At 47.9% G+C, this 25,487-nt stretch overlaps 3 protein-coding genes and 1 non-coding gene across 4 annotated transcripts in view; 2 read left to right on the top strand and 2 right to left on the bottom strand.

Annotated features, from left to right (window-relative positions):
* Positions 1 to 1,403: 1,403 nt before the first annotated feature.
* Positions 1,404 to 16,961, top strand: ZNF79 (zinc finger protein 79). The gene is made up of 5 exons (XM_046022897.1): positions 1,404 to 1,773; positions 5,788 to 5,876; positions 7,924 to 8,056; positions 8,548 to 8,646; positions 13,999 to 16,961. The coding sequence occupies exons 1-5, from the start codon at positions 1,758 to 1,760 to the stop codon at positions 15,168 to 15,170; spliced, it is 1,509 nt and encodes a 502-aa protein (XP_045878853.1). The 5' UTR covers positions 1,404 to 1,757; the 3' UTR covers positions 15,171 to 16,961.
* A 127-nt stretch (positions 16,962 to 17,088) lies between these two features.
* On the bottom strand, positions 17,089 to 20,657 carry RPL12 (ribosomal protein L12). The gene is made up of 7 exons (XM_046022898.1): positions 20,500 to 20,657; positions 19,840 to 19,913; positions 18,824 to 18,922; positions 18,375 to 18,456; positions 17,734 to 17,820; positions 17,268 to 17,380; positions 17,089 to 17,137 (listed from the first exon to the last, which is right to left on the bottom strand). Exons 1-7 carry the CDS (start codon positions 20,534 to 20,536, stop codon positions 17,132 to 17,134), a joined length of 498 nt encoding a protein of 165 aa, XP_045878854.1. The 5' UTR covers positions 20,537 to 20,657; the 3' UTR covers positions 17,089 to 17,131.
* Positions 17,904 to 18,032, bottom strand: LOC123953691. Its single transcript, XR_006820945.1, has one exon. It is a non-coding gene; the product is annotated as a small nucleolar RNA SNORA65 (small nucleolar RNA).
* The window catches only part of LRSAM1 (leucine rich repeat and sterile alpha motif containing 1), a 36,879-nt gene continuing 32,025 nt past the window's right edge, over positions 20,634 to 25,487 (top strand). Inside the window, exons 1-5 of the mRNA XM_046022896.1 lie at positions 20,634 to 20,775; positions 21,101 to 21,327; positions 23,765 to 23,874; positions 24,293 to 24,349; positions 24,871 to 24,915. Of these exons, the coding sequence (XP_045878852.1) occupies positions 23,803 to 23,874; positions 24,293 to 24,349; positions 24,871 to 24,915 (174 nt within the window). The 5' untranslated portion in view covers positions 20,634 to 20,775; positions 21,101 to 21,327; positions 23,765 to 23,802. The remainder of the gene's footprint in view (positions 20,776 to 21,100; positions 21,328 to 23,764; positions 23,875 to 24,292; positions 24,350 to 24,870; positions 24,916 to 25,487) is intronic.

Below are 25,487 nucleotides of genomic sequence, written 5' to 3'. Positions count from 1 at the left end.
AGCCCTCTCCGCACCTTGATTTTAGCCCAAGGAGATCCATCTCAGACTTCTGGCCTCCCAAGGAGTAACCCCAAAATAGCAACAGTCCAAGGTAGAGAAAAGTTATCTCAAAGAGATCTGTGGGTGTGGCTTGTCTAATGCAGTGAATCCCAACAACATTCATTTAAGGCCCACAAGATAATTCTACTGGCAAAAAACCACTACCAGCTGTGGCTGAAAAGGACAGGCAGTACAAAATGAAAAGAGGCCTTAGGACCCCCAAACTCTTTTCTGTTTCCCACGTAAAACATTCCCATCTTTTAATGTCAGAATGCCCCAAAACTGAATTAGTGATCAGAAAATTGCTGGAGTAGTGGGTAATTTTCAACAGGCAAGGGGGAACACGTCATCGGTGCTCTGAGGAAGCCCATTGGAATATCCTCTGGCACAGCACAGAAGCCTCCAGGGGACAGAATACTTAGGAATCGCCTGTGCAGCAGTGCTGATGAAACACTATTAACACGATTCGGGGCTTCTGCCCCTGAAATTACTGAAGAAGCTCCCTCCTGCTGATAAGATTTTTATACTCTGAGAGTTCCAGGGCACCAGCCTGTGGCTGCCTGTTCACACAGAGGGGCCCTCCCTCCTTTCCTTCTACTCTTCCCAAACTTTCCAAAGGCTGGAGGACCCTTGAAGATGGTTAGGGTTAGGCCCTGAGCTGAAGGTTACGTTTAAGAGAGGACCCGCAGGGGTTGCCTGGGTGGCTCAGTCCGTTAGGTCTGCCTTCAGCTCATATCATGATCCCAGGGTCCCGGGATCCCCGGATGGAGCCCCACATGGGACTCCCTGCTCCGCGGAAAGCCAGCTCCTCCCTCTGCCTGCTGCTACCCCTGCTTGTGCTCGCTTTCTCTCTGTGTCAAAAAACAAACAAACAACAACAACAACAACAAAAAAAAAAAAAAAAAAAGAGAGAGAGGGAGAGAACCCCCGCAACCCATTGTTCAGGGAATGCCCAACCACGGAGGAAAAACGAGCCGAAGTCAAACCTCCAGCTCCACCGTAGGTCTGCGCCTGCGCTAAAAGGGAGCCCTAGAGGCCAAGTTGCTTCCCACTTCGGAGGCTCCCCCACCGTGGGATTCCTGAATGGGATGTGGACAAAGCTTGATAAATAAGAGATTCGAAAAAAAAAATTAAAAAGAGAGAGATTCGAGAGAAAGTACAGGCGAAGCCTCTCTGGGAAGTACGGTCCACAGCGCGTATAGACCACAAACCTGGCAAAGAAAGTGAATTGGGTTTTGGCCAGGAGCGGAGGTCAGAAGCGGATGTCAGAGACTTCTGGGAAATGGAGTCCGGTGGGGCGGGGAGGTCCGTACGCATGACCGGAAGTGGCGCTATTTGAGCGCGTCCTCTTTGGCGCGGGAGTTGGGCCTGGGTTTTGGTAGTGGCTGCGACCGCGGTTTCCGAGCTCCCCGGCTGTCCCGTAGCGTTCTGGAGTAGCCGGCAGCGGGTTTTCCACGCGGCGTTCTGCTTGAAACCGAATCGGTGGTTGCGTCACGGGCTCCCGAGCCGCGAGGCCTGGCTGCCGCTGGAAAAACTGAGAAACCCGGCTGGACGGGCCCAACCCCAGCTTCCAGAGCCCAACATCGCAGGCTCAGACCCGGCCTCTGAGGGGAGAGGCCGGAGAGAAGAGTCCAGCCCAGGAGCAGTCAGAGCAGGCCTGCAGAGTACGCTGGGGCTCAGAGAACTGCTGAGAGGCGGTGGCACGAGGTGTGACCCAAATGCTGGAGGACGGAGGTGAGAGAGCGGTTTGCAGGAGATCCGCCTTGTTCCAGCCTGCCCACTAATACAGCTGCGTGACCGGGACCAGAACTCTACGGTTATCCTTTCCACAAGTTGTTGGGGATTATCCTTTTTTTTTTTTTTTTAAGATTTTATTTATTTGACAGACAGAGATCACAAGTAGGTAGAGAGGTAGGCGGGGTGGGGGGGGGGGGTGGGAAGCAGGCTCCCTGCTGAGCAGAGAGCCGGAGGAGGGGCTCGATCCCAAGACCCTGAGATCATGACCTGAGGCAGAGGCTTAACCCACTGAGCCACCCAGGTGCTCCTTTTACCCTTTTTTGAGTAAAGAGTTCTAGGTTCAAGAAAGTTCGAGGCGCTTAGGCCTGAAGAATCTGAGTATCCTACCTCTTACCGGGACTTGCTTGATGGATCCATGCCATTTGAGACTTTAGAAAAATGGGCCCTGGAAAGGAAAAATGGGAGGACCCAGGATGTCCTATTTCTGATGTTCCAGCCTTTCTGAGCAGCCAGGGAGGCTCAGAACAGGGAGCCTTTTGGCTGCAAGTTAGATTGAGGGCTGGTTCAACGCAGTTGGACTATGAGGTGGAAGAGGGTATTGGGGGTTTGGAATCAGAAGGTGAGGTTTCCTGTTTAAGCTATAGGATACCAGTTAGGTCTTTTAACCTGTGTTTCTTCATGGAGGAAAGGGTAAAATTGCGTTAACTACCTCATTTACCTCTAGGAACCGTAAGCATCAAATAAAATAATGTCTTCGAAAGCATCTTGAACAATCCTTAGAACAGAACAAACGTATATGTATTCTTAACCACCAAGATCTGTGCCATCCTCCCCTACATCAAGGGGTCCCTTTATTGGTCTATAACTCTTCAATTTCACATCCAGCATTTTGTGTTGTCTTCCCCCAGAGACTTGGGAACAGCAAGCAGGATGGTTGTCATCCTACTGGTACTAACCACCAAAGATGACAAGAAGGTACAGTGGAGTTAGGTACAACTCCGTAACATCAGGTCTGTACTAAGACCAATAGCCAGGCTTTTGTAGATCTTTTTCTGAAGGCTGTACTGAGATATAATTCATACGCTGTAACTTTCATTTTAAAAGTCTACAATAAAGTGACTTTTAGTATAGACACAAAGTTGTGCAGCCATCACTACTATTTAATTCCAGAACATTTTCATTATCCTGAAATGAAGCCTGTACTCATTTTGTCAGATCCAACTGGGAATGAGGCTCTGTGCTGAGTGTGGAGCCTGCTTAGGAATCTCTCCCTCCCTCTCCCTCCACCCCAGCCCTGCCTGCCCACTTGCCTGCTCTCTCCTAAAAAAAAAAAGAAAAAAAGAGCCCATACCTATTAACCATCACTCATCATTCCCTCTTCCCCTATTCTATGGATTTCTACTTTCTATTCTTCTGGGTTTGCCTATTCTGGACATTTCATAAAAATAGAAATATAGAATGTGTGTGTCTGGCTTATTTCACTTAGAATAATGTTTCAAAGTTCATCCGTGTTTTAACATGAATGAATGTACTTCATTCCTTTTTGTGGCTGGCTAATATTTCGATACATGGATATACCACATTTTGTTCTTCAGTTATGAACATTTGCGTGGCTTCCAGTATTGGCTATTGTGAATAATGCCGCTGTGCCCAATTGTTTGGGGTGGTTTTTTTTTTTTTTTAAGATTTTATTTATTAATTTGACAGAGTGAGAGACAGTGAGAAAGGGAACACAAGCAGGGGGAGTGAGAGAGGGAGAAGCAGGCTTCCCACCAAGCAGGGAGCCCGATGCGGGACTTGATCCCAGGACTCTGGGATCATGACCTGAGCTGAAGGCAGTCGCTTAATGACTGAGCCACCCAGCTGCGTCGTGCACAAGTTTTTGTGTGGATGTGTTTTCATTTCTCTTATTCATGTCCCTAGGAGAAGAACTGCTGGGTCATAAGGTGCCTCTGTTTAACTTTCTGAGGACCTGCCACAATTTTCCCCAGTGACTGCACCATTTCACAATCCCAGTAGCAATGTATGAGGGTTCTAATGTCTCCACATCCTCATCAACATTTGTTGTTTTCCATCTTTTTTTCTTTTTAAAGATTATTTATTTATTTATTTATTGGAGAGAGAGAGCACAAGCAGGGTGAGGAGCAGAGGGAGAGGGAGAAGCAGGCCCCCCACTGAGCAGGGAGCCCAGTGCCAGGCTCCATCACGGGACCGTGAGATCACTACCTGGGCCAAGACAGTTAACCAGCTGAGTTACCCAGGCGTCCCATGTGCAGGGTTTTGGTAGTGTGGATGAATTCTCCAACTTCTTGTTCTTTTTCCAGTTTGTTTGGCTCGTCTGGGTCACTCTCATTTCTAGATGAATTTTAGGATCTCCTTAATTTCCATTAAAAATTCAAACTGAGGGTGCCTGGGTGGCTCAGTGGGTTAAGCCACTGCCTTCGGCTCAGGTCATGATCTCAGGGTCCTGGGATCGAGTCCCGCATCGGGCTCTCTGCTCAGCGGCGAGCCTGCTTCCCTCTCTCTCTCTCTGCCTGCCTCTCTGCCTACTTATGATCTCTCTCTGTCAAATAAATAAATAAAATCTTAAAAAAAAAAAAAATTCAAACTGAGATTTGGATAGGGATTACATTGACTCCATTGACATTGTAGATTACTTTGGTGAGTTTTGCCATCCCAACGTTATTATCCTCCAATCCATGAACCCATGCTATGTCTTTCCATTTATTTATGTCTTCGTAACTTCTACAGTGTTTGGTAGCTTTCGGTGTACACGTCTAGCATTTCCTTTGTTAAATTTATTCCTAAGTGTGTTATTCTTTTAATGCTCTTGCAAATGGAATTTTTTTTTAAATTTCACTTTTGTATTGCTCATTGCTAGTGTATAGAAATTGGTTGGAGAAAATGTCTATTCACATCCTTTGCCTAATTTGAACTGGGTTGTCTTTTTATTATATATCTATCCTGTATCTCACAATTTTGCTGAACTTAGCTGTGATAGGGGTTTTTTTTATGTGTGTGGATTCCTTAGGGGTTTTTTCTACTTTTTATTTATATATATATTTTTATAGAAGGGCTGTTTTATTTTATTTTATTTTTTACGTAGGTTCCACACCCAGTGTGAGGCTCGAACTCATGACCCTGAGATCAAGAGTCACATGCTCTGCCAACTGAGCCAGCCAGGTGCCCCTCGTTAGGATTTTCCACATACAAAATCATATCTACAAATATTGGTAATTGTACTTCCTCAAGAGAGATAACCTCGTCTTGTTCCTGATCGCAGGGGAAAGTATCGGTCTTCCACTATTAAGTATGATGTAAATCTGGCTTTTCCGCAGTGGTCTTTTATCAGGTCGAGGATGTTCTTTTCCTAGTTTATTGAATGTATCTTATCAGGAAAGGGTGACAAATTTTACAGAATGGCCTCGTTGGTGTTTATTGAAATGATCCATGTGGAGTCCTCTCCTTTTTATCACCTTCGTATATTATGCAGATTGATTTTCATCTGATGAACTGATCTTGTGTTCCTTCGATGAATCCCACTTGGTCGTCACCTCTCTTGATTTGGCAAATATCGTAAATCTCCAGAGCCGCGGTCTCCCGGCGAGCTCGGCAGGTGGTACTGTTTGTGCGTACCTACTGTGCACTGACGTGCTAGGCCTTGCGTCAGCTGCTTTGTCTGCATTTTTCTTGCATCCTCCGGCAACTTTACAAGGGATTATCATTCCCATTTACAGATGAGAAAAATGAGACCTAGAAAGGTTGTATGATTTGCACATTGGTAAGTGGGGGACCTGTGCTACTTGAGAGTCTGTTGCTCTCATGACTCCCTGTGTCTGAGTGAATTGATGGGGTTCGGTGGTAGGAAAGGTAATGGAGAAATCGGTCTGCAGATGCAGCCCGAGTCCCCTGCAGCCTGCAGTGTCCCCTTCTTCAGAGTGGCAGTGTGAGACTGTTTGGCTTGCTGAGCTGTAACTTTGAAGCCTCATTGATTTCTCTCCCTTCCTGCAGAGCTGCCTTCTCCAGACTCTGCCCTTCCCGGAGACGAAAGCGCAGGAGATGAAGGAATGGCAGCCGGTCTCCTCGCAGTTGGGGCCCATGTAAGTTGGAAATTGGCTCTGAGAGGCAGCCTCTTTTTTTTTTTTTTTTTTTTTAATATTAAAGGGTTTTTTGTTCCTGTTTTTTAATTATAAGAGGACTTCGTGTTTATTGTAGAAAACTTGAAAAACACAGAAAACATAACCCAAAAACTCACCCTTATTAACCCACAGAGATGAAACACTTAATATTTTCATTTGTCTTTTCAGTCCTATTCTTCCTTTTCTCTTCTTTTTTGTTTTGTTTTGTTTTTTTGTTTGCTTTGTTTTTTTTTTAAGTCATCTCTACACCCAGTGCAGGGCTTGAACTCACAACCCTGAGATCAAGAGTCTCATGCTTCACCGGCTGAACCAGCCAGGTGCCCCCATATTCCTCCTTTTCTACTTCCCAAAACGGGTTTGTCCTGCTTTTAACTTTCTTTTTATCTCCACTTCACAGAATGTGATTAATCCTTCTTCCTCTCCTTTAAAGTATACTACGGAATCATTTCTAGTATATTCCTTTCGTAATCCTTCTGCCAGGGTAGGAACTGTCTTCTCTCCTTTTTTTCCTGCCTAGTCTAGGTAATGGTCTGTTTCTTTTCCTTTATAGAAAGTCTGTTCTTGGATTTTTCTCATCGATTCTCTTAGTAACAAATTTTTTTCTTAGTTTTTTGCTTTCATCTTTGTCAAATTTATTTTAAAGTTTGATACTTCAACCTCTTGAGTTGAATTTCTAATATATTCTTCCTTTCTTGTTTATGTTGAAAATGTCTGGCTGTGGATCTTTTTTTCTTATATATTTCCACATTGTCACTTTGGTTTCGCCGTCTGCCCATTCAGCTGGTTTGTGCTCCGTGGGGATAGTGTCTTTTGTCAACTCAGAACAGCCAGGTAGAGTATAATTGCAGAATGCACGGTTTGCTGGCTCTGTTGGCTCAACCTTATTAATTAAATTGCTGAGTTCTTCCATACCTTTATTTTGTTGTTTATTTTGTGTTAACCCTGCTACTGAGTTATTTTAACATCTCGTAGCTGTAGTATTTTAAATTTCTTTTTGTACTTCCTATGGTGTTTTCTTTATTAGGTACATACTGTTGGTTACATAGTTCATGACACTTAAATCTTTATGATGGATTTTACTCTCTTGACTATTATAAAATGACCCAAATGTTTTAAATATTTGATGGTTTTCAAAAAAGACGCTCTTTGTCCTGTTGTACGGCATTTCTTGGTATGAGGGATGGGTTGTAAGACCAGGTAAATTACAGGTCATAATTTGGAAAGTGATGCTGGCTTCAAATAAAGCAGTGATGGGGCCATGGAGAGAAATGTGTGAACTCTAGTGACACCGTGGAGGAAGGTGAAGACGCAGTGATTTGTGGGGAGCTACAGGAAGGGGGAACATCAGACCCAGGTTTTTGGTGTGGCCCACGAGAGAGTCAGAGGTACCATCACTTGCTCTGAAAACAGACATGAGGCCTTTTCCTCCTCCATGCCTTTGTTCCGGGTACCTCCCCTGCCTTGGGTAACCTTCTCTTCCTTCGTCTGAAAACCTTTCTCCTTCAAGACCACCTCCTCTCTGTGGTCTTCCTCTGTCCTCCATGCAGGATTCCTTCTCTGTTATCCTGGCATCTGGTCTACCTGTCTTTCTGACATGTTACTGCAGGTGGTCACATACATGTCTGGCTCTCCTTTTACTGTATGATAATCCAAGTTTATGGGAACATATATTAAACACTCCGAAAAGTTGAGCTTTCACATTTCTTCCTGCTTTCTCATTGCATAAACTTAACAAAACTAATTTTGTTTTGTCTACACTGGCTCGTTTCGTTCACGAGCATCTGTTAGTTTCTGCCCAGTTCCTTCTTTCTATAGATACAGCTGTGTATGTACTCTGTCCATTTTTATATAAAGTCTGTCAGTTATAAACACGGAAAGAGACTGTATTTGATTAATTTTTGTGTGTCCGTATCTAGTATAGTGTTAGGCTCATACAAAGGGATCAATAAATGCTTTTCTCTCCCACCCTGAGGCCAGTGGGCGAGAAGGAATGTGTGTGTCGTTTCAGAGCTCCACAGCCTTCAGCAGCGTGACTGTAGCTTTTACCCAGGATGGGTGGAGGCACTTGGTCCCTGCTCCGAGGGGAACTACAAGGTTCAAGGAGGGGTTACCAGAAAACGCCAGGAATCTGGTCCTGCTGGGTAAGGAAGCCATTTGAAATGTAGAGCTTACTCAGTTCTGAATATGAGTATCTGTGGCACTTGCCATTGTTGACTGATCCTGAGTCCCTCAGACACATTGGGGGGATAGTGTTTATTCCTCCTGGCTCCCTAGTGAAAGGTCTCTGCATTCCGGCTTGAGAAACCCCTGAGACTGCAGCTCCCTGTTTTCTTATTTCCCAGGAGGAGTAGGGTGACCTTCAGGCCAGTTCCTCCATATTCAGTAAGTCCCTGTTTTTCTAAATAATTTGCTTTTGGGGCTTAACTCCCTGACTTGGTCCCCTCCTTGGCACCTCATCTGTCTTAATGACTGTTGCGTTCCCCTAGCGCCCGGAACCAAGCGAAATGCTCAGTGAATATTTGCTGAATGAATGAAATAAATGACCTAACTGGTGTTTTCCACATCCCTGAGTTCTGGGGGCACTATCTATACGTAACCTACATCTCTAACGCCTATTTTTCCCCTGGAGCAGGACTTCCCGTTTCCCAGCCCAATGAGAACTCCCAGTCGGACCAGAGGGAAGACGGTCCATGGGCGCTGCAGGGAGGAGGCCTACGGAGCACCTGCCCCGGTAAGTGAGCCGGCCCTGGAGCCCGTGAGTCTCGAGAGCAGAAGCCCTTGAAGTACACATTAGAGCATTTGATGATTTTAACAGCCCTGTGAGGTAGATACTGGTAACCCCACTTCACAGATGAGGAGTTAAAGTTGAAAGAGGCTGACTTGCTGGTTCAGAGCCTCACAGCTAGAAAGAGGCATGGCTGGGCTTCGAAAAGCAAGGTCTGTCTGAGTCCAAAGCCCACTAGTCCACACCTCTTCCTGGCAAAGTTCCCCTGGGCTGGGAGATGTTTGGGACCAGAGGTGGTATTGCTGGCCTCTGGGGGAGTGAGTCGTCTTTGCTGGCCTAGCACATTCTCTGCTTGGGGTTCACCTCACTGAGGCTCTCAGGTGCCCGCCTTTACTTTACACCTTTACATCCCGCTGTGACACCTACTTCTACTCCCCTCTCTGGCCCTTAATTGGATGCCTTCTTGCCCTCTACGTGAGACCCTGCTAGAGTTGCCTAAAGGGCTAATAGCGAGCACCTCAGAAAAAATAACAGGGAAGCCATAGCTGCTGTGTTTCTCTCTCGCTGCTCACTCCACCCCGGCCTTCATGCTTCATGCTATGGATGTGTGACCTCTGGCCGGGCCTCAGGAGCTTCTCGCTGGGGTTCCAGCCGCCTCTGATTTTTTTTTTTTTTTTTAAAGATTTTATTTATTTATTTGACAGAGAGAGATCACAAGTAGGCAGAGAGGCAGGCAGAGAGAGAGGAGGAAGCAGGCTCCCCACGGAGCAGAGAGCCTGATGCGGGGCTCAATCCCAGGACCCTGAGATCATGACCTGAGCCGAAGGCAGCGGCTTAATCCACTGAGCCACCCAGGCGCCCCCGCCTCTGATATTTTTAAACTGAAAGCATCAGAGGTGTGAATGAACTTAAGAACCTTATGGTGACAAAGCTTTAAATTTGTTTAAAAATACAACCTAATGCTTTCTGTCTTCATTTCTGATTGTTATTACTACAAGGCCATGAAAAATGCCTCTCACAGATTTTCTGCGCAGTCGATCAGAACACTTCTCCTTCCCATCTTACTATCTACTTTCTTTTTTTTTTTTTAAGTAATCCTTTTTTTTTTTTTTGTAAGATTTTATTTATTTATTTGACAGAGAGGGAGAGATCACAAGTAGGCAGAGAGGCAAGCAGAAGGAGAGGGGGAAGCAGGCTCCCTGCTGAGCAGAGAGTCCGATATGGGGCTCAATCCCAGGACCCTGAGACCATGACCTGAGCTGAAGGCAGAGGCTTAACCCACTGAGCCACCCAGGCGCCCCCTTACTATCTACTTTCTAAACAGCCTGTCACACGTTACCTCAGCCCTTTGGTTACCCAGGAACCACTTGGAGTTGCTGAAATCCTTTTGCAGGAGCCATAGTGGTCCCACTGCTTCCCCCTCAAGGCCCTCTGCTGCCCAGCACCTTTTCTGCCGTGCGGGGCCTTTTATCTTGGGCGGTACGCCCTGTATAGAACTTGTGGTGTTATGTGGCTAGGGCAGTGGCTGCATTTTTCTGGAAAAAGGTTTCATCACAGCCTCAGAGAGTTTCAGGATCCTAAAAAGGTCAGATCAGCACATTATTAGGAACAACTTGGGAAGGGGTGTTAGCACCAACAGTCCCCGCTCTGAGGTATTAGAGTGTTGGTGTGGACGCAGGTTTGGATGTAGACCTGTGAAAGAGGCTTTCCGGTCCTGGCTTGCTACTTATATCGCACAGACTCAGAGTAAACCACTAAGTTTCGTGGTCGCTTCTGTCTCTGTCTTAAAAATGTGAGTAACAAAATCTTATTTTACAAACTAATATACATGAAAAAAAGTGATCAGCTATGGAGCGCTGTATTAGCTGTATGATCGTGAAGTGATTTGAGAAAAGTTTCAGTCTGGCTGTTGGAGTAACTGATACCCTGCTTCGGTGGGGTCGCACCTCTGCTCTGAGATTCCCAGAGCAGCCTGGGCTTGGCTCGGCCACTGTGGGCTGCTTTCAGAGCTCTCCTGTGCCGCATGCCACGCCCCAATTGCAGACCCTGGTCTTTAAAGTACTTTTCACCTCACTGGTTGCTTTAGGAACTTCTGTTGCGGCTGTTAACACTTGCCCAGGCCCAGCTGGCCAGTTTGCCTTTTTCACATTGAATCTGTTACTCATTCAGTCAGCAAACACGCAGTAAGCATTTGGTAAATCCTGGAACTGGTTTAGCTACTGACGGTACAGCAGAGAACAAGACATAGTCCCTGCCTACATCCTGTGATGTGAGGAACGTAAACAAAATGAACAAATGAAATTGCTGCTACAGTGTCAGACAGTGAGGTGTACTCTGAAGGAAAGCGGGATAAGGGCATAGTGATGGGGAGTACGAAGGTGAGAATGGGACTCCAGAAGGAGGAGGGGGCTGTTGTCGGGCAGATGGCTAGGAGAAAGCACTTGGAGGACGCGACTGACACTGGGACTGAGGTCTAAAGGAAGAGCCATGTGAGTGTCTGGGAGAGGGACGTTCTGGGATACGGCAGGTGTTGAGGCGCTGGGTTGGGAATGAGCTTGACTTGTATCAGGATCGGAAGACCCTAGGACTCGGTAAGCAGGGGGAGAGTGGTAGGCAGGGAACAGATCATTCTGGGCTTTGGAGGCCATGTAATTTTTTCAGATTTTATTCATATAGTAAGATAAAAGTCCTTGAGGGTTTTGAGCAGGGAGGGGATCATACTTGATTTGTGCTTAAAAATAGCATATGGAGGGCGCCTGGGTGGCTCAGTGGGTTAAGGCCTCTGCCTTCGGCTCAGGTCATTTAATCTCAGGGTCCTGGGATCGAGCCCCGCATCGGGCTCTCTGCTCAGCAGGGAGCCTGCTTCCTCCTCTCTCTCTGCCTGCCTCTGCCTAGTTGTGATTTCTGTCTGTCAAGTAAATAAATAAAATCTTTAAAGAAAAAAATAGCATATGGAGAATAAGACTTCCGGGGTCCAAGAGTAGGAGCAGGGAGATCAGCTAGGAGTCTGTGGCAGACACACCAGGGAGAGAGAATGGTGGGTGGTGGCAGGACATTGTAGGTGTTAAAGCCAATAGGACTTGCCAGTGAATTGGAAGTGGGGGGTAGGGGCATTAAGGATGACCCTGGCCTGAGCAGAACCATGAGCAAGGAGACCGGAAGGAGACACTGGCTGGGAAGGGAAAGCCAGTTGTTCTGTTTTGGGCACGTTTGGTGTGGACGTTGTTAGTCTCCTACAGGAGCCAGGTGGGGAGGTGAGGCAGGCTGAGGTAGGACAGTTTGTGAGCAAAACGCAGTTTCCTGAATTGCTCCTTTCCCCCCACCGCTGCTTTTCTTGGCACTTTTCTTCTTCTTTCCATCTTTTCTCAGATAGATGGTCAGATTTTCAGAGCTGTCAAAGCCATACATGATCCAGATACTGAATTACATGGAGACACCCTGAACCCAAAATGGGGACTGCTGTGCTCATGGTGGATTGGGCATTAGTACACACGTGCACTCTGGAGGGAAACCACTTCAGAAGGCTTACAAGGGAAAAGCCTAAGATAATAACAGGCACTCATATGACATTTAACTATCCCTCAGGTCCCTTATGTGTTTTAACTCATTTAATTCTCACAGTAATTCTGTGAGAGCTACATTTACAGATAATACCGCCAAGAAATGGGTTAATAATTTGCCCACAATCACGTAGCTAGTAAGAGGTGGCGTCAGGATTTAAACCCAAGCTGTCTGAGCCAAGATTCCATATAAAAATTCAAGTAAAGGTCACCCAGAACTAACCTTGCTATTCTTTCCTCTGAGAAATAAGGTAGAAACTGAAAGAATCTTCAGGAAAATTAACCCTTGAGAAAAGAAACTCCATAGCCTTCCCTGAAACCCCACCCTCTTACGTGCAAGTACCAGGGCCAGAGACAGCGGTGCGTGGGGCCGTACGCTTCTGTTTCCAAATACCCTACATTACCCACATTTTAAAGTTTTCTCTTAAAATGAGGGAGATCCCAGAAGGGGTTAAGAATCATTAACTCTTTTTTAAAAAAATACCTATTTTCTGATTATAAAAGCAGTGTTATTTATTTTATTTAAAATGACTTTTTTTAGTAAAATAGGTTAATTTGAGATTCGGAACAGGATTAAAAAATCAAGGTCCCTATCATCCCTTCCATCTTCCTCATATAACAAAATGCAGTGATAATTTTTTCTTTGTTTTCTAAAGTTTTCTTTTTTAAGTAATTTCTACCCGCCTTTCATGTGAGGCTCGAACTCATGACCCTGAGATCAAGAGTCACAAGCTCTAGCGACTGAGCCAGCCAGGTGCCCCCTAATGGGGAGGCTCAGACCAGAGCTTATACCTTCTTCTAAAGTAGAAATAACAGTGTGTAAGTTTACATGCTCCTTCTTTTTCATGTAACAGTAGTTTTCTTTTTATTTACTGCATGTTTGAAAAGTTTTTTATAACTTTTATTATAATATTGACATTGGAAAACATTAGAAAATACAGATAAGCATTGAAGAAAATAAAAATTGCCCCTGGTGCCACAACCCAAGGACAACACAGCTTACACTCATACTGTGTCTTTGCCGTGTTCTCTCAGTAAATACCTTTCTGCAGAAGGAACTATAGTGTGCCCATTTCAAACTTGGCCTCTGATTGCTAAATAGGGTCCCTGTATTGGCTCTACTGTGGTCATTCCTTATTAAACATTTATTTGGGTGTTTGCTTTTCTTTGGCAAATAATGCTGTGAGCACTTTTAGCAACATAGCTTTGTGTAATTTTTCGGTCCTTCTTTAGGACAGACTCTTACAGGTGTGGTTCTAGTGTCAGCATTTTAAAGACTCTTTGACACATGCCACCAGATGGCTCTGCAGAAAGGTGGTCACACCAGGGTGTAAGATCTCGTGATGCTGCCTTCCTACCGACACTAGAATTTTGAAATGTAGCTGATTTGATAGGTGAAAGAATTCATCTTGCTGGCATTGGCCCTCAGCTTTTTAAAGTGAATTATTTAAACCTGGTAAGCAGATTGCCCAAAACCAGACCAAGAATTGTGAGACTAAGAAGACAAGTGGAGACTGTCTAGTAGTTGCCAAAGCGGAAGAAAGGGTCAGAAATGTGGAGGGAACATTGCATCTGAGGGAGATTGGGGTAAACTTCTGCATCCCTGGCAGGTCAGGAAAGGGAGTCAGGCACGCGGACATATCTGAAAAGCCATCGTGGTCAGTCCTGGGGGTGAGAGGGGGGCAGCATCAGGCCTGTCCACACAGAAACTCGACCAAACCCCATCAGCCTTTTGTCGTTCGGTATTACCTTTTCTGCCACCGAAGGGGGGCAAAATGCTTTTCTAAATATTTTTCAGACTGGAAGATCATGTCTGAATCACCACCCGAGCGTGACATTTCTGAAGATTCATTCGAAGACCCAAGTAGAGAGCTGCCCCCTGGGGAGTCAGATCACAGGAACAGTGACCTGGGGAAGAGCTTCAACCTGAGACCAGTCCTTTCTCCACAACAGAGAGTTCCCACAGAAGTGAGACCCCGGAAATGGGAAGCACATCCAAAGAGCTTCAGGAAGAATTCCCCTATAATTAAGCCCCACCGAGCAAAACCGTATACTTGTAGCGAATGTGGCAAATCCTTCAGTTACTGTTCCTCCCTTTCTCAGCACCAGAAGAGCCACACTGGGGAGAAACCTTACGAGTGCAACGAGTGTGGGAAGGCTTTCAGCCAGAGCTCATCTCTCATTCAGCACCAGAGGATTCACACTGGAGAGAAGCCCTACAAATGCAGGGAATGCGGGAGAGCCTTCAGCCAGAACGCAAACCTCACGAAGCACCAGCGAACTCATACGGGAGAAAAGCCCTACAAATGTAGTGAGTGTGAAAAAGCCTTTAGTGACTGTTCAGCCCTTGTTCAGCATCAGAGAATTCACACCGGGGAGAAGCCCTATGAGTGCAGCGACTGCGGGAAGGCCTTCCGCCACAGTGCGAATCTCACAAACCACCAGAGGACCCACACGGGGGAGAAGCCGTACAAGTGCCGCGAGTGTGGGAAGGCCTTCAGTTACTGTGCCGCCTTTATTCAGCATCAGAGAATCCACACCGGGGAGAAACCATATAAATGTGGGGCATGTGGGAAGGCCTTCAGCCAGAGCGCAAACCTCACAAACCATCAAAGGACTCACACAGGAGAGAAGCCCTACAAGTGCGGCGAGTGTGGGAAGGCTTTCAGCCAAAGCACAAATCTCATCATCCACCAGAAGACCCACACTGGGGAGAAGCCATATAAATGTAATGAGTGTGGGAAGTTCTTCAGTGAGAGCTCAGCCCTTATCCGACATCATATAATTCACACGGGAGAAAAACCCTATGAGTGCAATGAGTGCGGGAAGGCGTTTAACCAGAGCTCATCCCTTAGTCAGCATCAGAGGATTCACACTGGTGTGAAGCCCTATGAATGTAGGGAGTGTGGCAAGGCCTTCCGGTGTAGCTCCGCCTTCATTAGACACCAGAGACTCCACGCTGGGGAGTAACCAGAGGAAGGACCAAAGTGGGTTGGGCCCTGGCAGGAAATGCAGGTAGTCTGAAAACCTGTGGAGACCTGGGACTTTACAATCTGTAGCTCAGAGCCACACGCAAAAGCCTCTTTAATAAATAGTCCCGATTTTACATGTCGCAGGTGGAAGGTCTCAGGAGCTCTCTTTCTTAACTCTAAAGTAAGCATCAACAACCCATCAGATTATACTGGAGACTTACCTTTATTCAGTGAGCCAAGGTGCTTTTTGTGTGGCAAGCACTGCAGGAACCTTGGTTTGTAAAGATTAAGGGGTCAGTGAGTGAAGGACTTGGTTCTTTTTTTTTTTTTTTTTTAAGATATTTGAGAGACAGTGAGCAAGAGTACAGGAGCAGAGGGAGAATCAGACTCCCCACTAAGCAGGGAGCCAGATGTGGGGCTTGATCCCCGGACTCCAGAATCATAACCCAAAGCTGAAGGTAGACACTTAACCAACTGAGCCACCCAGGCGCCCCAACTTCGTTCCTTCTTAAAGGCCAGGTGTTTTGGTGATGGTTAGTTCTTGAATGAGGGCTGTTAGAAGAACCAACACTAGATAGGAATGAAGTTTCCATAATGGGGCCAAAGAGGATTTGGGGGGACTAATTCAAGTGAGGAAAGATTTGACAAGCGAGTCTCCACAGTGGGGTCAGGATACCCACTCTTTAATAAAAACTCTGTAGGAAAATCTAGACACTGCTAGGCCCAATCTCTAAAATGTTCAAGTGTTTGCTGCTGTTAACAAAGAAAATACCCAGAAGGGAAGAATAGGCTGAGCATGTCCAGAGGAAGCCAGTGAAACCCCTCAGCAGAGTATACCCCTCTAAGGGACCAGAAGGACAGCCTGATGTCTACCATCCTTCCCTCAGGCCAGTGAGTCCTTCACTTGTCTTCCTGGAGAAGTTGCCTTTAGAGCAAGATTTTCACTGTTGGGGAGTTTCTTTCTCCCTTGCTGGGTCTCATCTTTGGCACACCATCCTCACATAGCCAACACGACCTCATCTCCACGTAAACCCTTGTGGTTTGGCGTTAGGTGACCCTTTGACTTCAGATTCAAGCTTTCACCATTCAAGGCCTCTGGCTTTGGTTTCTTGGTCACTTGGCACAGGTCCTAGAAAGCTTATCCTTCCCTCATTGCCCTGAATTCTCAGGTAATCCTTCCCACTACAGTTCTCCAACCCTGACTGAGGGGTGGTGGTGGGGGGAAACCCACCTACTTTAAAGGCCTATTGACAGAATTATGTAAAGCAAGAATGACTAATGCCAAGGAAGTTCAGTTCTTGGGTTATCCCCAAACCACCCCCCTCCCCTTTAGGCTGATACCCAGAAGCTCCTCTAAGCTACTCAGATAGAGCTCACCCCAGTATACAGATACCCTGGTTCATCCTTCCACATTCACCTCACTTCAAAGTAAAAAAATCATGAGAGGCTAATGAGAGACTTGGGAAAGGCAAAAACATGCCATTAGAAAATGACTCTTAAGGACTTAAGACAAAGGTCAGATTCCTTTGTTTCCCATCAGTGCTTCTGAAGCCGCTGTACACAGGAATGGAAGTGAACACTTGCTTGCACGGAGGGCCGTGGGCCCCCAGGCCACTCAAGATTTAAGCTGGTCTGGCAGATTCCTTGCCACGTATTCATGCTGAAGTGCAAGTCGTCTTTTTGGCCCAGAATTTCCTTCTTACGATGAACTCTATGCATATATGTGGCCTACAAGAAAAGCACTGAGACCTCCTTTCTAGGTGTCTCCTCTGAGCTAGTCCCATACAGGGCAGCAGTCTGTCACCCAGAAGCTTGTTACCCCAACTGCCACTTCGGCCACCCTGGCCCCACTGGCCCCTCCTCTGACCACAAAGGAGCCAGCTCCCCCAAGGAAGAGGCCACATCAAAAGGTCCACTAGATGTCAAATGATCCTTTATTGAAATAATTCTCTTTTGTAGTTAACTCTGTGGGAAAGAAAAAAGAAGTATGTCAGTAGAACAAAAAATCCAAACCCACTATTGACCATTTCTAGAACTGTTCAGCCTTCCTCCAGCTCTCACCCTGCTTTACCCAAGTGAAGCAGACGTCACTTACAGCGGGGCATTCCACGGTACCACTGTTGATGTCCTCTATGATGTCATGAGGGTGGCGGCCATCAACATTGCAGCCCACAGACTGGGCGGTCCCCAGGATCTCTTTAATGGTTCCTGGAAGTAAGAAAAGTAGCATCAGAGGAGCTTCAGTCCCTCACAGTCCTCAGATACCCAGGGGGAAATCACAGCAGGCAATGAGGGATTAACCCTATATTTTATGGACTGACATCCCTGCTTCTCTAATCCAAGATTCAGAGCTCCATTTAGTTTTGCAAGCTCTTAATACAGTCTCCACGGCTCCCCTGACACCCAGATTTCAACACATCCAGCCCCATTCACTGATGTCAAGCCATTCTGCACCCCAACTGTGGGTCTTACAGTGACTGTCCCTTCAAACTGGGAAATGCTACCACTCGGTGCATACGCCCCATAGAAACAATTAGGTTGGTTCCATATTGTCCACTTACCAGAGAGTTCTCTGGCTAAAGATCGATGCCGCATCTGTCGGGCAATATTGACGATCTCATCGAAAGTGATATTTCCACTGTGCTTAACTGCAGAAAAGAGAGAGTGTAAGCTTGGTCACAACCCAAGGCCAGAGCAGACCACATCACGTGCTCCCTCATCTTTATTTCCAGGCTGTTCCCATGCTTTCGGCACAGAGTCATCCACATGAAGAACAACCCTGTTTCCTAAGCTGGGGTTTACTCTCAGCTCACCACTGGACCGCACCGGCCAACAGAAACTGATCGGGTGCAGTGGCGGGTGGCTGGGGCAAAATCAGGTCTCTGCTAATCTTATACAAAGGAGACAGTTTAAAACATGAGAGAAAAAAAAAAGGTTTAGGTTAGCTCAGAAGGGTTCTGACTACTGGTTACCATTATCACTTACTTCACCCTCTTTGCCTTCTGCATGCCCTGAGTAGGGCCAGCCCCATGGTGGGCACTGGGGAGCCGCGTGACACTTCCTGGTGGTGCCTGGCTCTCTGACAGCTTATCAACTCCCTGTGCGCTGCCACCCAGGTTCATTAAAGGGAAAACATGCCACTAAGTTATCACGGTGGGTAGATCCCTCCACTCACAAATTACCAAGGAGAAAGCCACTCAACTGTTTTTCTGCTTCTTTCTGTCTCTTGGTGGTTCCTTGAGGGCTTTGATAATCAGGGCAGAGGCAGAAGGTACCACTTCAATCTGCAAAAGAGATCGTCCATGTGAATAAGCCCCACTCCAAGCTCTAATGAAGATCGTCAATACAGCCATGCGACCAGGCTCTCAAAACACATGGGCCAGACTGCGTTTGCTGTACATTCCTGAGTTATTTTCACAGCCTGAAACACGTCCTAGCCCCAGAGACACAAAGCAATTTGCCCAATGTCACACAAGTGACAAGAGTGAGTGTCAGGCCCCCATCTTTGCTCTTTCTTGATCCACACTCTCAAAAAGGCCTCCCCACCTCCACTTAAAATTGCCCTCAGCTCACCACTGGGGGCAGGTGGCAAAAACCTTCCCCCCAGGAATCCCAGAGGGTTACCTCTGCCCTCCCCCTCAAACAAAGTACCTGGGCCTGTCTGTTCTGAATGGTCAGCTTCACAGTAATCCTCAGACCCTTCCAATCACCAGTCGCCTTGGCGATGTCATCACCAACCTTTTTGGGAGACTAGAGGGAAAAAAGGTATATCACACTGGTCTCTTAAGTTCGAAGTATAGTCTGAAAACGCATCCCGCTCATGGGACACAGGGCACTGTCTGAAAACAGACCTGTATCTACCAAATCAAGGCATGGCTATCACAGTAATAGACAATGTCATAAGACAGCCATGCCCCTTACCTACTTACCCTCCTGTAAGGACCCAACCCATGTGATAATGCAGGAATTTCCAACACTAGTTACGTCCATCAAATCACCTGGATAGTTTTAAAGACACCAGGATTCTGCAAGGATGGGATCTGGGCATCAGCTACTTAAGACTTCCGAACGACCACCAGCCTCAGCAAGAAAGATGCTCGGCAAGTACCAGCTACACGGAGAGCCAAGGAAACGTGCTTTACCACATGGTTAAGCAAGACCACGTGGGAACAGTGTTTGGTTCAGGAGACCAAAGTCCAAGGAGTAAAAGCCTAATGATATTCAGGGAAATGCAAGCTCAGTAAAAGCATGAACTGGGGAAGTGGATAAATAGGGTCATCAGTGAAGCTAGTCCTATTAAGGAGTAGGTTACACAAACAACTACATTAAGTTCATACCCCAGTTAACACTCTCTACTTATAAATTTAACCGCATCAGTGATAGGCCCATTGCCCTGACTAGAATACACGTTTAGCTAAGCAGGCTGCCTAGTGGCGCTGAGCTACCTTCTAAACCATCAGGCAAGACCTCTGGCCCACGCCTCAGGTACGCTCAAGGCCACAGTTAAGATCTTGACCCTGGAGAGTGAAAGTTACAGCTTCAAAGCAGCACGTTCCAATCTCGTCTATGAGCTTGCTAGCGGGGCACTTCCAGTTCAGAGGTGTAGGAGGGATTGCCAATTCCGCAGTGTGGAACCTAAGCAACCGTCCTCCACGAGGATGACTTACCAGACCCAGCGGGCCAATCTTCGGGGCCAGGGCAGACGTGGCGCCGACTTCGCCACCGGTGCACCTCAGGTACACTGGGAGAAAGAGAACGTCAGTGTCGCTGTAAGAGGAGCTCCCGCGTCACAGCCTTCTCTGCGAGAACCTTTCTGGGGCTGGCCTCACCACTTGTCAGTTCTCGAAACAGTACCGAAGCCGCAGCAGGGAGCGGAAAGGCCACCCAACCCGCAGCGGGCGAGTCGCGTCCTCCCTGGCGTGGACCGCTCCACGCGCCACGTGGGATAGCGGCCTTCGGCTCTGCTACGGCTACCGAGACCCGCACCGGGCCGGCGGGAGGCAGCTCGGCCGCCGGCCAACCCAGTGGCGGGGCGAGGAAGCGCCCGGGCACAAACCTTACCCTATGGCGTGCGTGCTGCAAAGCCACTACAGGTCGTCCGGTCCTCCCTCCCCATTTACAGGTGGGGAAGCTGAGACCCAGAATGAGTCAAGAGACTCGGCCAGGACCTCAGAGCGCCCTGATCGCAGCCCTGGAAAGGCCTCTAGCGGGCAGCAACTTAAAAGTCCGGCGTGGGAAAGGCTACGGCGGCTGGGCCGGAGGCCCGACGGGCTGCGGGGAGGAGGGATGCTCCATCTCGCAGCCCCAGCCACATCTAAAACACGCACCGACTTTGATCTCGTTGGGGTCGAACTTGGGCGGCATGGCGGAGGTGGCTGGTGTCGGATGAACCCGGATTCGGGACGACCGAAGACAGTTGCACCTTTGCCTCCTCCTAGCCGAAAACCAAAAGACCGGAAGACTTTTGACGGCGCCGGATATAGGCTGGAAAGCACGACTCTCGCGAGACCTCTTGGCTCCGCCTAGCCTCCCAGAGACGCCCTTGCCGCCATGTTGCTTGTGGGCAGATGCCTGAGGCTGACGGCTGGAGAACCCCGCTCCGGGTGAGTTGTTACTAGGGGTTAGGAAGGGTTGGGGGTTGGGGGATTCGGGGAGGTTCGCCTGGGGTTGGGGCAGGCAAAAGAGGACTGCTCCAGGGCCCCGCTGTTCTCTATTCTCTCTTATCATGAGGGTCAACCTTTGGTCCCTGTAGCCTAAACGGAAAGCCCCGCCCCTCCCCTAAGGGGTCCGCACCCCCATTCAGAGACCCTAGGGCCATGGCAACGCCGGGTCCCCTTTTAGCTCCCTCGTGATATGTGCATTTTGGTTATGGGAACAGTTCTATTCAGGTGTCTAAATTTGATCCAACTCTTTTTTCCACAATTATAGGGTTCTCAGAGTCTCAGACTTCGTCATCCCTGTCTGCATGACTTTCTGAGATTCTGAGTTTCGGTCCCCAGCTCTTGCGTTTGGAGGAAACCAGACCGGGCTCCGCCCGGGCTCATGTCCGGTGGTCTGCGACCCGGTGTTCATGACCAAGCCCTCCGAGTGATCTGCCTGCTTTCCGGTCCACACGAGGGAGGGAGCATTGGTGACCTGTCCACCCACAAAGCCAGGTGGGGCTCTCCCCACTCCAGCCTGGGGAGAATGGGTGTGGTTCTTCCCATTGGACTGGAGTCAGGGGGAGGAATGGATGGACCTCGGAGAGCAGGTTGGGTGGAGCTGATCTTATGGAAGGGATGGAGAAGGAACGGTCCCTGTGGGGGATGTGGTGGGAGGGCTGGACTTTGGGGAGGGAATGAGGGGGTAGTCCTTGGGAAGCAGAAGGGTAAGAAGTTATCGCCAGGGATGGATGGAGGAGGGCTGTTCTTAGACTAGTCCCCATGCCTGCTGGCAGGTGGGGTGACAAGAGGGGCCTGAGCCAGCTTGCAGTTTGGCAGGATCCCCAGATTGCCCACGCCCCTGTGGGCGGAGACCTGTGATCTCTGTCCCTCCCCCTGAGGACTGAGTATATGTCTTCTTCAACTGCATCTTCTCCCTAGCTGTAGTGGGCCCTGAATAAGTCATTTGTCAGATGTATGGTGCTGTGTGGCTGAGAGTTGACTGAGCAATGATTATGTGCCAGGTAATGTGCTATGAGTTCTACACATATGAAATCATTGGATCCTCCCAGAACCAGGTATTGGTAAGATTATTATACAGATGAGGAAACTGAGGCTCAGAGAGATTGAACAAAGGTGACATGGTTTGTGGACATGGTTAGTTACATTTTTGTCTTTCAATTTTTAAATTTAAATTCTAGTTAGTTGGGGCGCCTGGGTGGCTCAGTGGGTTAAGCCGCTGCCTTCGGCTCAGGTCATGATCTCGGGGTCCTGGGATCAAGTCCCACATCGGGCTCTCTGCTCGGCAGGGAGCCTGCTTCCCTCTCTCTCTCTCTCTCTCTGCCTGCCTCTCTGCCTACCTGTGATCTCTCTCTCTCGCTATCAAATAAATAAATAAATAAAATCTTTTTTAAAAATAAATAAATAAATAAATTCTAGTTAGTTAACTTATAATGTAATACTGGTTTCAGGAATAGAATTTAGGGATTCATTAATTACATATAACCCCCAGTGCTCACCCTAGCAAGGGCTGTCCTTAATACCCATCACGCATTTAACCCCTTCCCCACCAACCTCCCTCTATCAACCCTGTTTGTTCTTTATCATTAAGAGTCTGTTATGGTTTGGGGCGCCTGGGTGGCTCAGTGGGTTAAGGCCTCTGCCTTCGGCTCAGGTCATGATCCCAGGGTCCTGGGATCGAGCCCCACATGGGGCTCTCTGCTTAGCAGGGAGCCTACTTTCCCCCCTCTCTCTCTCTGCCTGCCTCTGCCTACTTGTGATCTCTGTCTGTCAAATAAATAAAATCTTAAAAAAAAAAAAAAGATTTAAAAGAGTCTGTTGTGGTTTGCCTACCTCTTTCTCTTTTTGCTTTCCAATATGTTCATCTGTTTTGTTTCTTAATTTCCACATATGAGTGAAGTCATATAGTATTAGTCTCTTTCTGACTTATTTCATTTAGCTTTCTATAGTCTAGCTACATCATTGCAAATGGGTAGATTTCGTTCTTTTGGATAGCTGAGTAATATTCGTGTGTGTGTGTGTGTGTGTGAATACAGAATATTTTCTTTATCCATTTATCAATCGGTGGACAATTGGGCTTTTTCCATAATTTGGCTATTATTGATGATGCTGCTATAAACGTTGGGATGCAGGTGCCCCTTCTGATTACTACCTTTGTATCTTTCGGGTAAATGTCTAGTAGTGAAGTCACTGGGTCATAGGGTATTTCTATTTTTAATTTTTTGAGGAACCTCCATAAACATTTCATTCCAAAGCCTGGGCTGCTAACTGCAAGCTTCCCTGGGCCCATCCATAACCCTTATCTGCTCTGCTAGTTGTAGATACTGGGTAGGCAGTAAGCACCTGGCTTCTGAGTTCAGGACACTGTAATTAGCAAGTGCTAAGTTATCGAAGCATGAAGGAGTTGGGCAAACCCCACAGTGTCAGGACTCGAGAGAACAGAGCTCCAGACTGGTTTTGCGACAATCCAGGCCATATAACCAGATCACTGAGCTCATGTGTCCATTTCAGTATCACTTTAAACTGGGCTGTGGTGAGAATCAGATGCAACAGTAGCTGTGAAGGTGGCAAGCTGTCTGAGGATTGCCGGGGGGGGGGGGGGGGGGGGGGGGGGGGGGTTTGTTTATTCAACTGAGAGATCTCTTTGCTTACGATGTAGCTGATACCATGTTTGGCTTGTTGCTGCCACTCTGACAGTGTTTCGGGAACTAGAAGTGATTGACCAGTCCCATCTGTTAGTGCGTTCTCAAAGGGCATCCTTAGAAAGACCTGCTGTGCAGGGCTCGTGGCCCAGATGGCTGGTTGAGATGGACGCAGACGCTGCCATCAGGGATCACACAGTCCAGCAGATCTGCTCCGTGTCTGCGTTAGCGTGCTGCCCGCCCCGGGTGTGACAGATTCCCCAGGCCCTGACTTCTCTCCTGTGCCCTAGAGTCCCGAAGAGGATCACTCCAGAGCGAGAAAGAAGGAATGCCGCTCTTCTTCCGGAAGCGGAAACCCAGTGAAGAGGCTCGGAAACGCCTAGAGTATCAGATGTGTCTGGTGAGGGAAAGTGGGCTTCCTCTGAGTCCATCTCCGCCCCTGCCCTCATGGACTGGGCTCCACACTGCCCCCAAACCAGCCGCATGCCCCCTCCCTCCCATCAGTCTCCCTGACCCCCAGAGGAGATCTCTGACTCAAAGCCGACCAGTGAGGCCTCCTGTCTGGTACTCAGGAGTACCTTCCGCTTCCCTCCTGAGGGAACGATGACAGTTGTCGTGACTTGTTCATTGGCTGTTCCGTGCTGGACCTCAAGCCCCACTGAGGCGGGGGTCACTGATGCACCTGCAGAAGGGACTGGTAGAACCAGACAGTGGCTGGTCTCTTACAGCTCCTTGATCCTGTTTTTCTTTGGCTGGTTTGTCTACTCTTCAAGGGCGTTTTGTTCGAACCTGTTTTTTATTACTATTCTTATTCGCAGGCAAAAGAAGCTGGGGCCGATGACATTCTTGACATCTCTAAGTGTGAGCTCTCAGAGGTAAATCAGGGCTGATGTTCTGGCTGTGAATTTGATCGGTCCTTTTTTCTTGGATCACATGTCCCTAAGAAAGACAGATGTGGACTAGGGCTTTTAAAACACCAGAAGCATTAGTCGAGGAAGTGTTCCTGGATTTTGTTCTTATTCAAAAGAATTGAGATGGTTGGTGGCCTCCACATAGTCTATGAGAATCGGGGAGTCTAGAAAATGCACCCACAGAGTTCTAGGGAACTGGAAGAACCCGGGTTTCTCCAGCTTCTTTCTTTTGCCCTGATAGAGCTCACGTTGGGGCTGGTGTGTGGGCTGGGGCCGGGCAGGGCAGTCTCCTGCCAGCTGATTGCAGGGGAGGGCTGACCACCTCCCAGCAGCATTCCTCCCCAGCCTCCCCCGCACCACACTCCCGGCTCAGCGCTGCTGTGCGCGTGAGAATTTTGCACTTGATCACCTCCTGCCCCATCGTTCCCTCACTTGTGTGCCACCGGCAGGAAGGGAAGCACTGACTCTTCTTTTTCTTACCTTAGATTCCATATGGGGCTTTTGCAACGTGCAAAGTTCTGCAGAAGAAGGTAACGTGGATCTTCATTTTCACAGGCTTGTTTATTGCATGTTTGCTTGTTGGAAATCAGGTGGGCCTTTGAGGCACTGTCTTCCTGGCATAGACATCTCCCTTCTCCCTGATTCTCACCCTTTCAGCTTGAAGCAGGTGTTTGCCCAGCTGGAAGACTGAGTCTGGTGTCAGACGGCCCCGGGTCACATCCTGGCTTTGCCCCTCGTGAGTTGGGCAACTTCCGCCAACTCTTACATCCGTTTCTTCATCTGTGAGATGAAGACATTCCTAGCGCTAGTCCTACTCTCACAGAGCTGTCATGAGAATTAAAGAGAGTGACAGGCGGGAGGTAGGTAGATGGAGACAGGAATGCGCCAGGTACGAGGCCTGCTGCAGTAAACACGGGGTGACCTCGCTGTTCATAATAATGAAAGCTGTACTTACTTCATTCTGGTCACCCAGTGGAGACTAAGAATGGAATGAATGTTTTTTTAGAAAGACATCGCAGCATCGCATGGAGACAGCTGAGAGCATTCTAAATGAATTCTCTAAGGAAGGGAGGTAAAAAGTGTTCCATACTGACAATCTGGT

The sequence above is a fragment of the Meles meles genome, chromosome 11 (assembly GCF_922984935.1).
Source record: "Meles meles chromosome 11, mMelMel3.1 paternal haplotype, whole genome shotgun sequence".
NCBI lineage: Eukaryota > Metazoa > Chordata > Mammalia > Carnivora > Mustelidae > Meles > Meles meles.
This window is presented reverse-complemented; position numbering and strand designations above follow the sequence as displayed.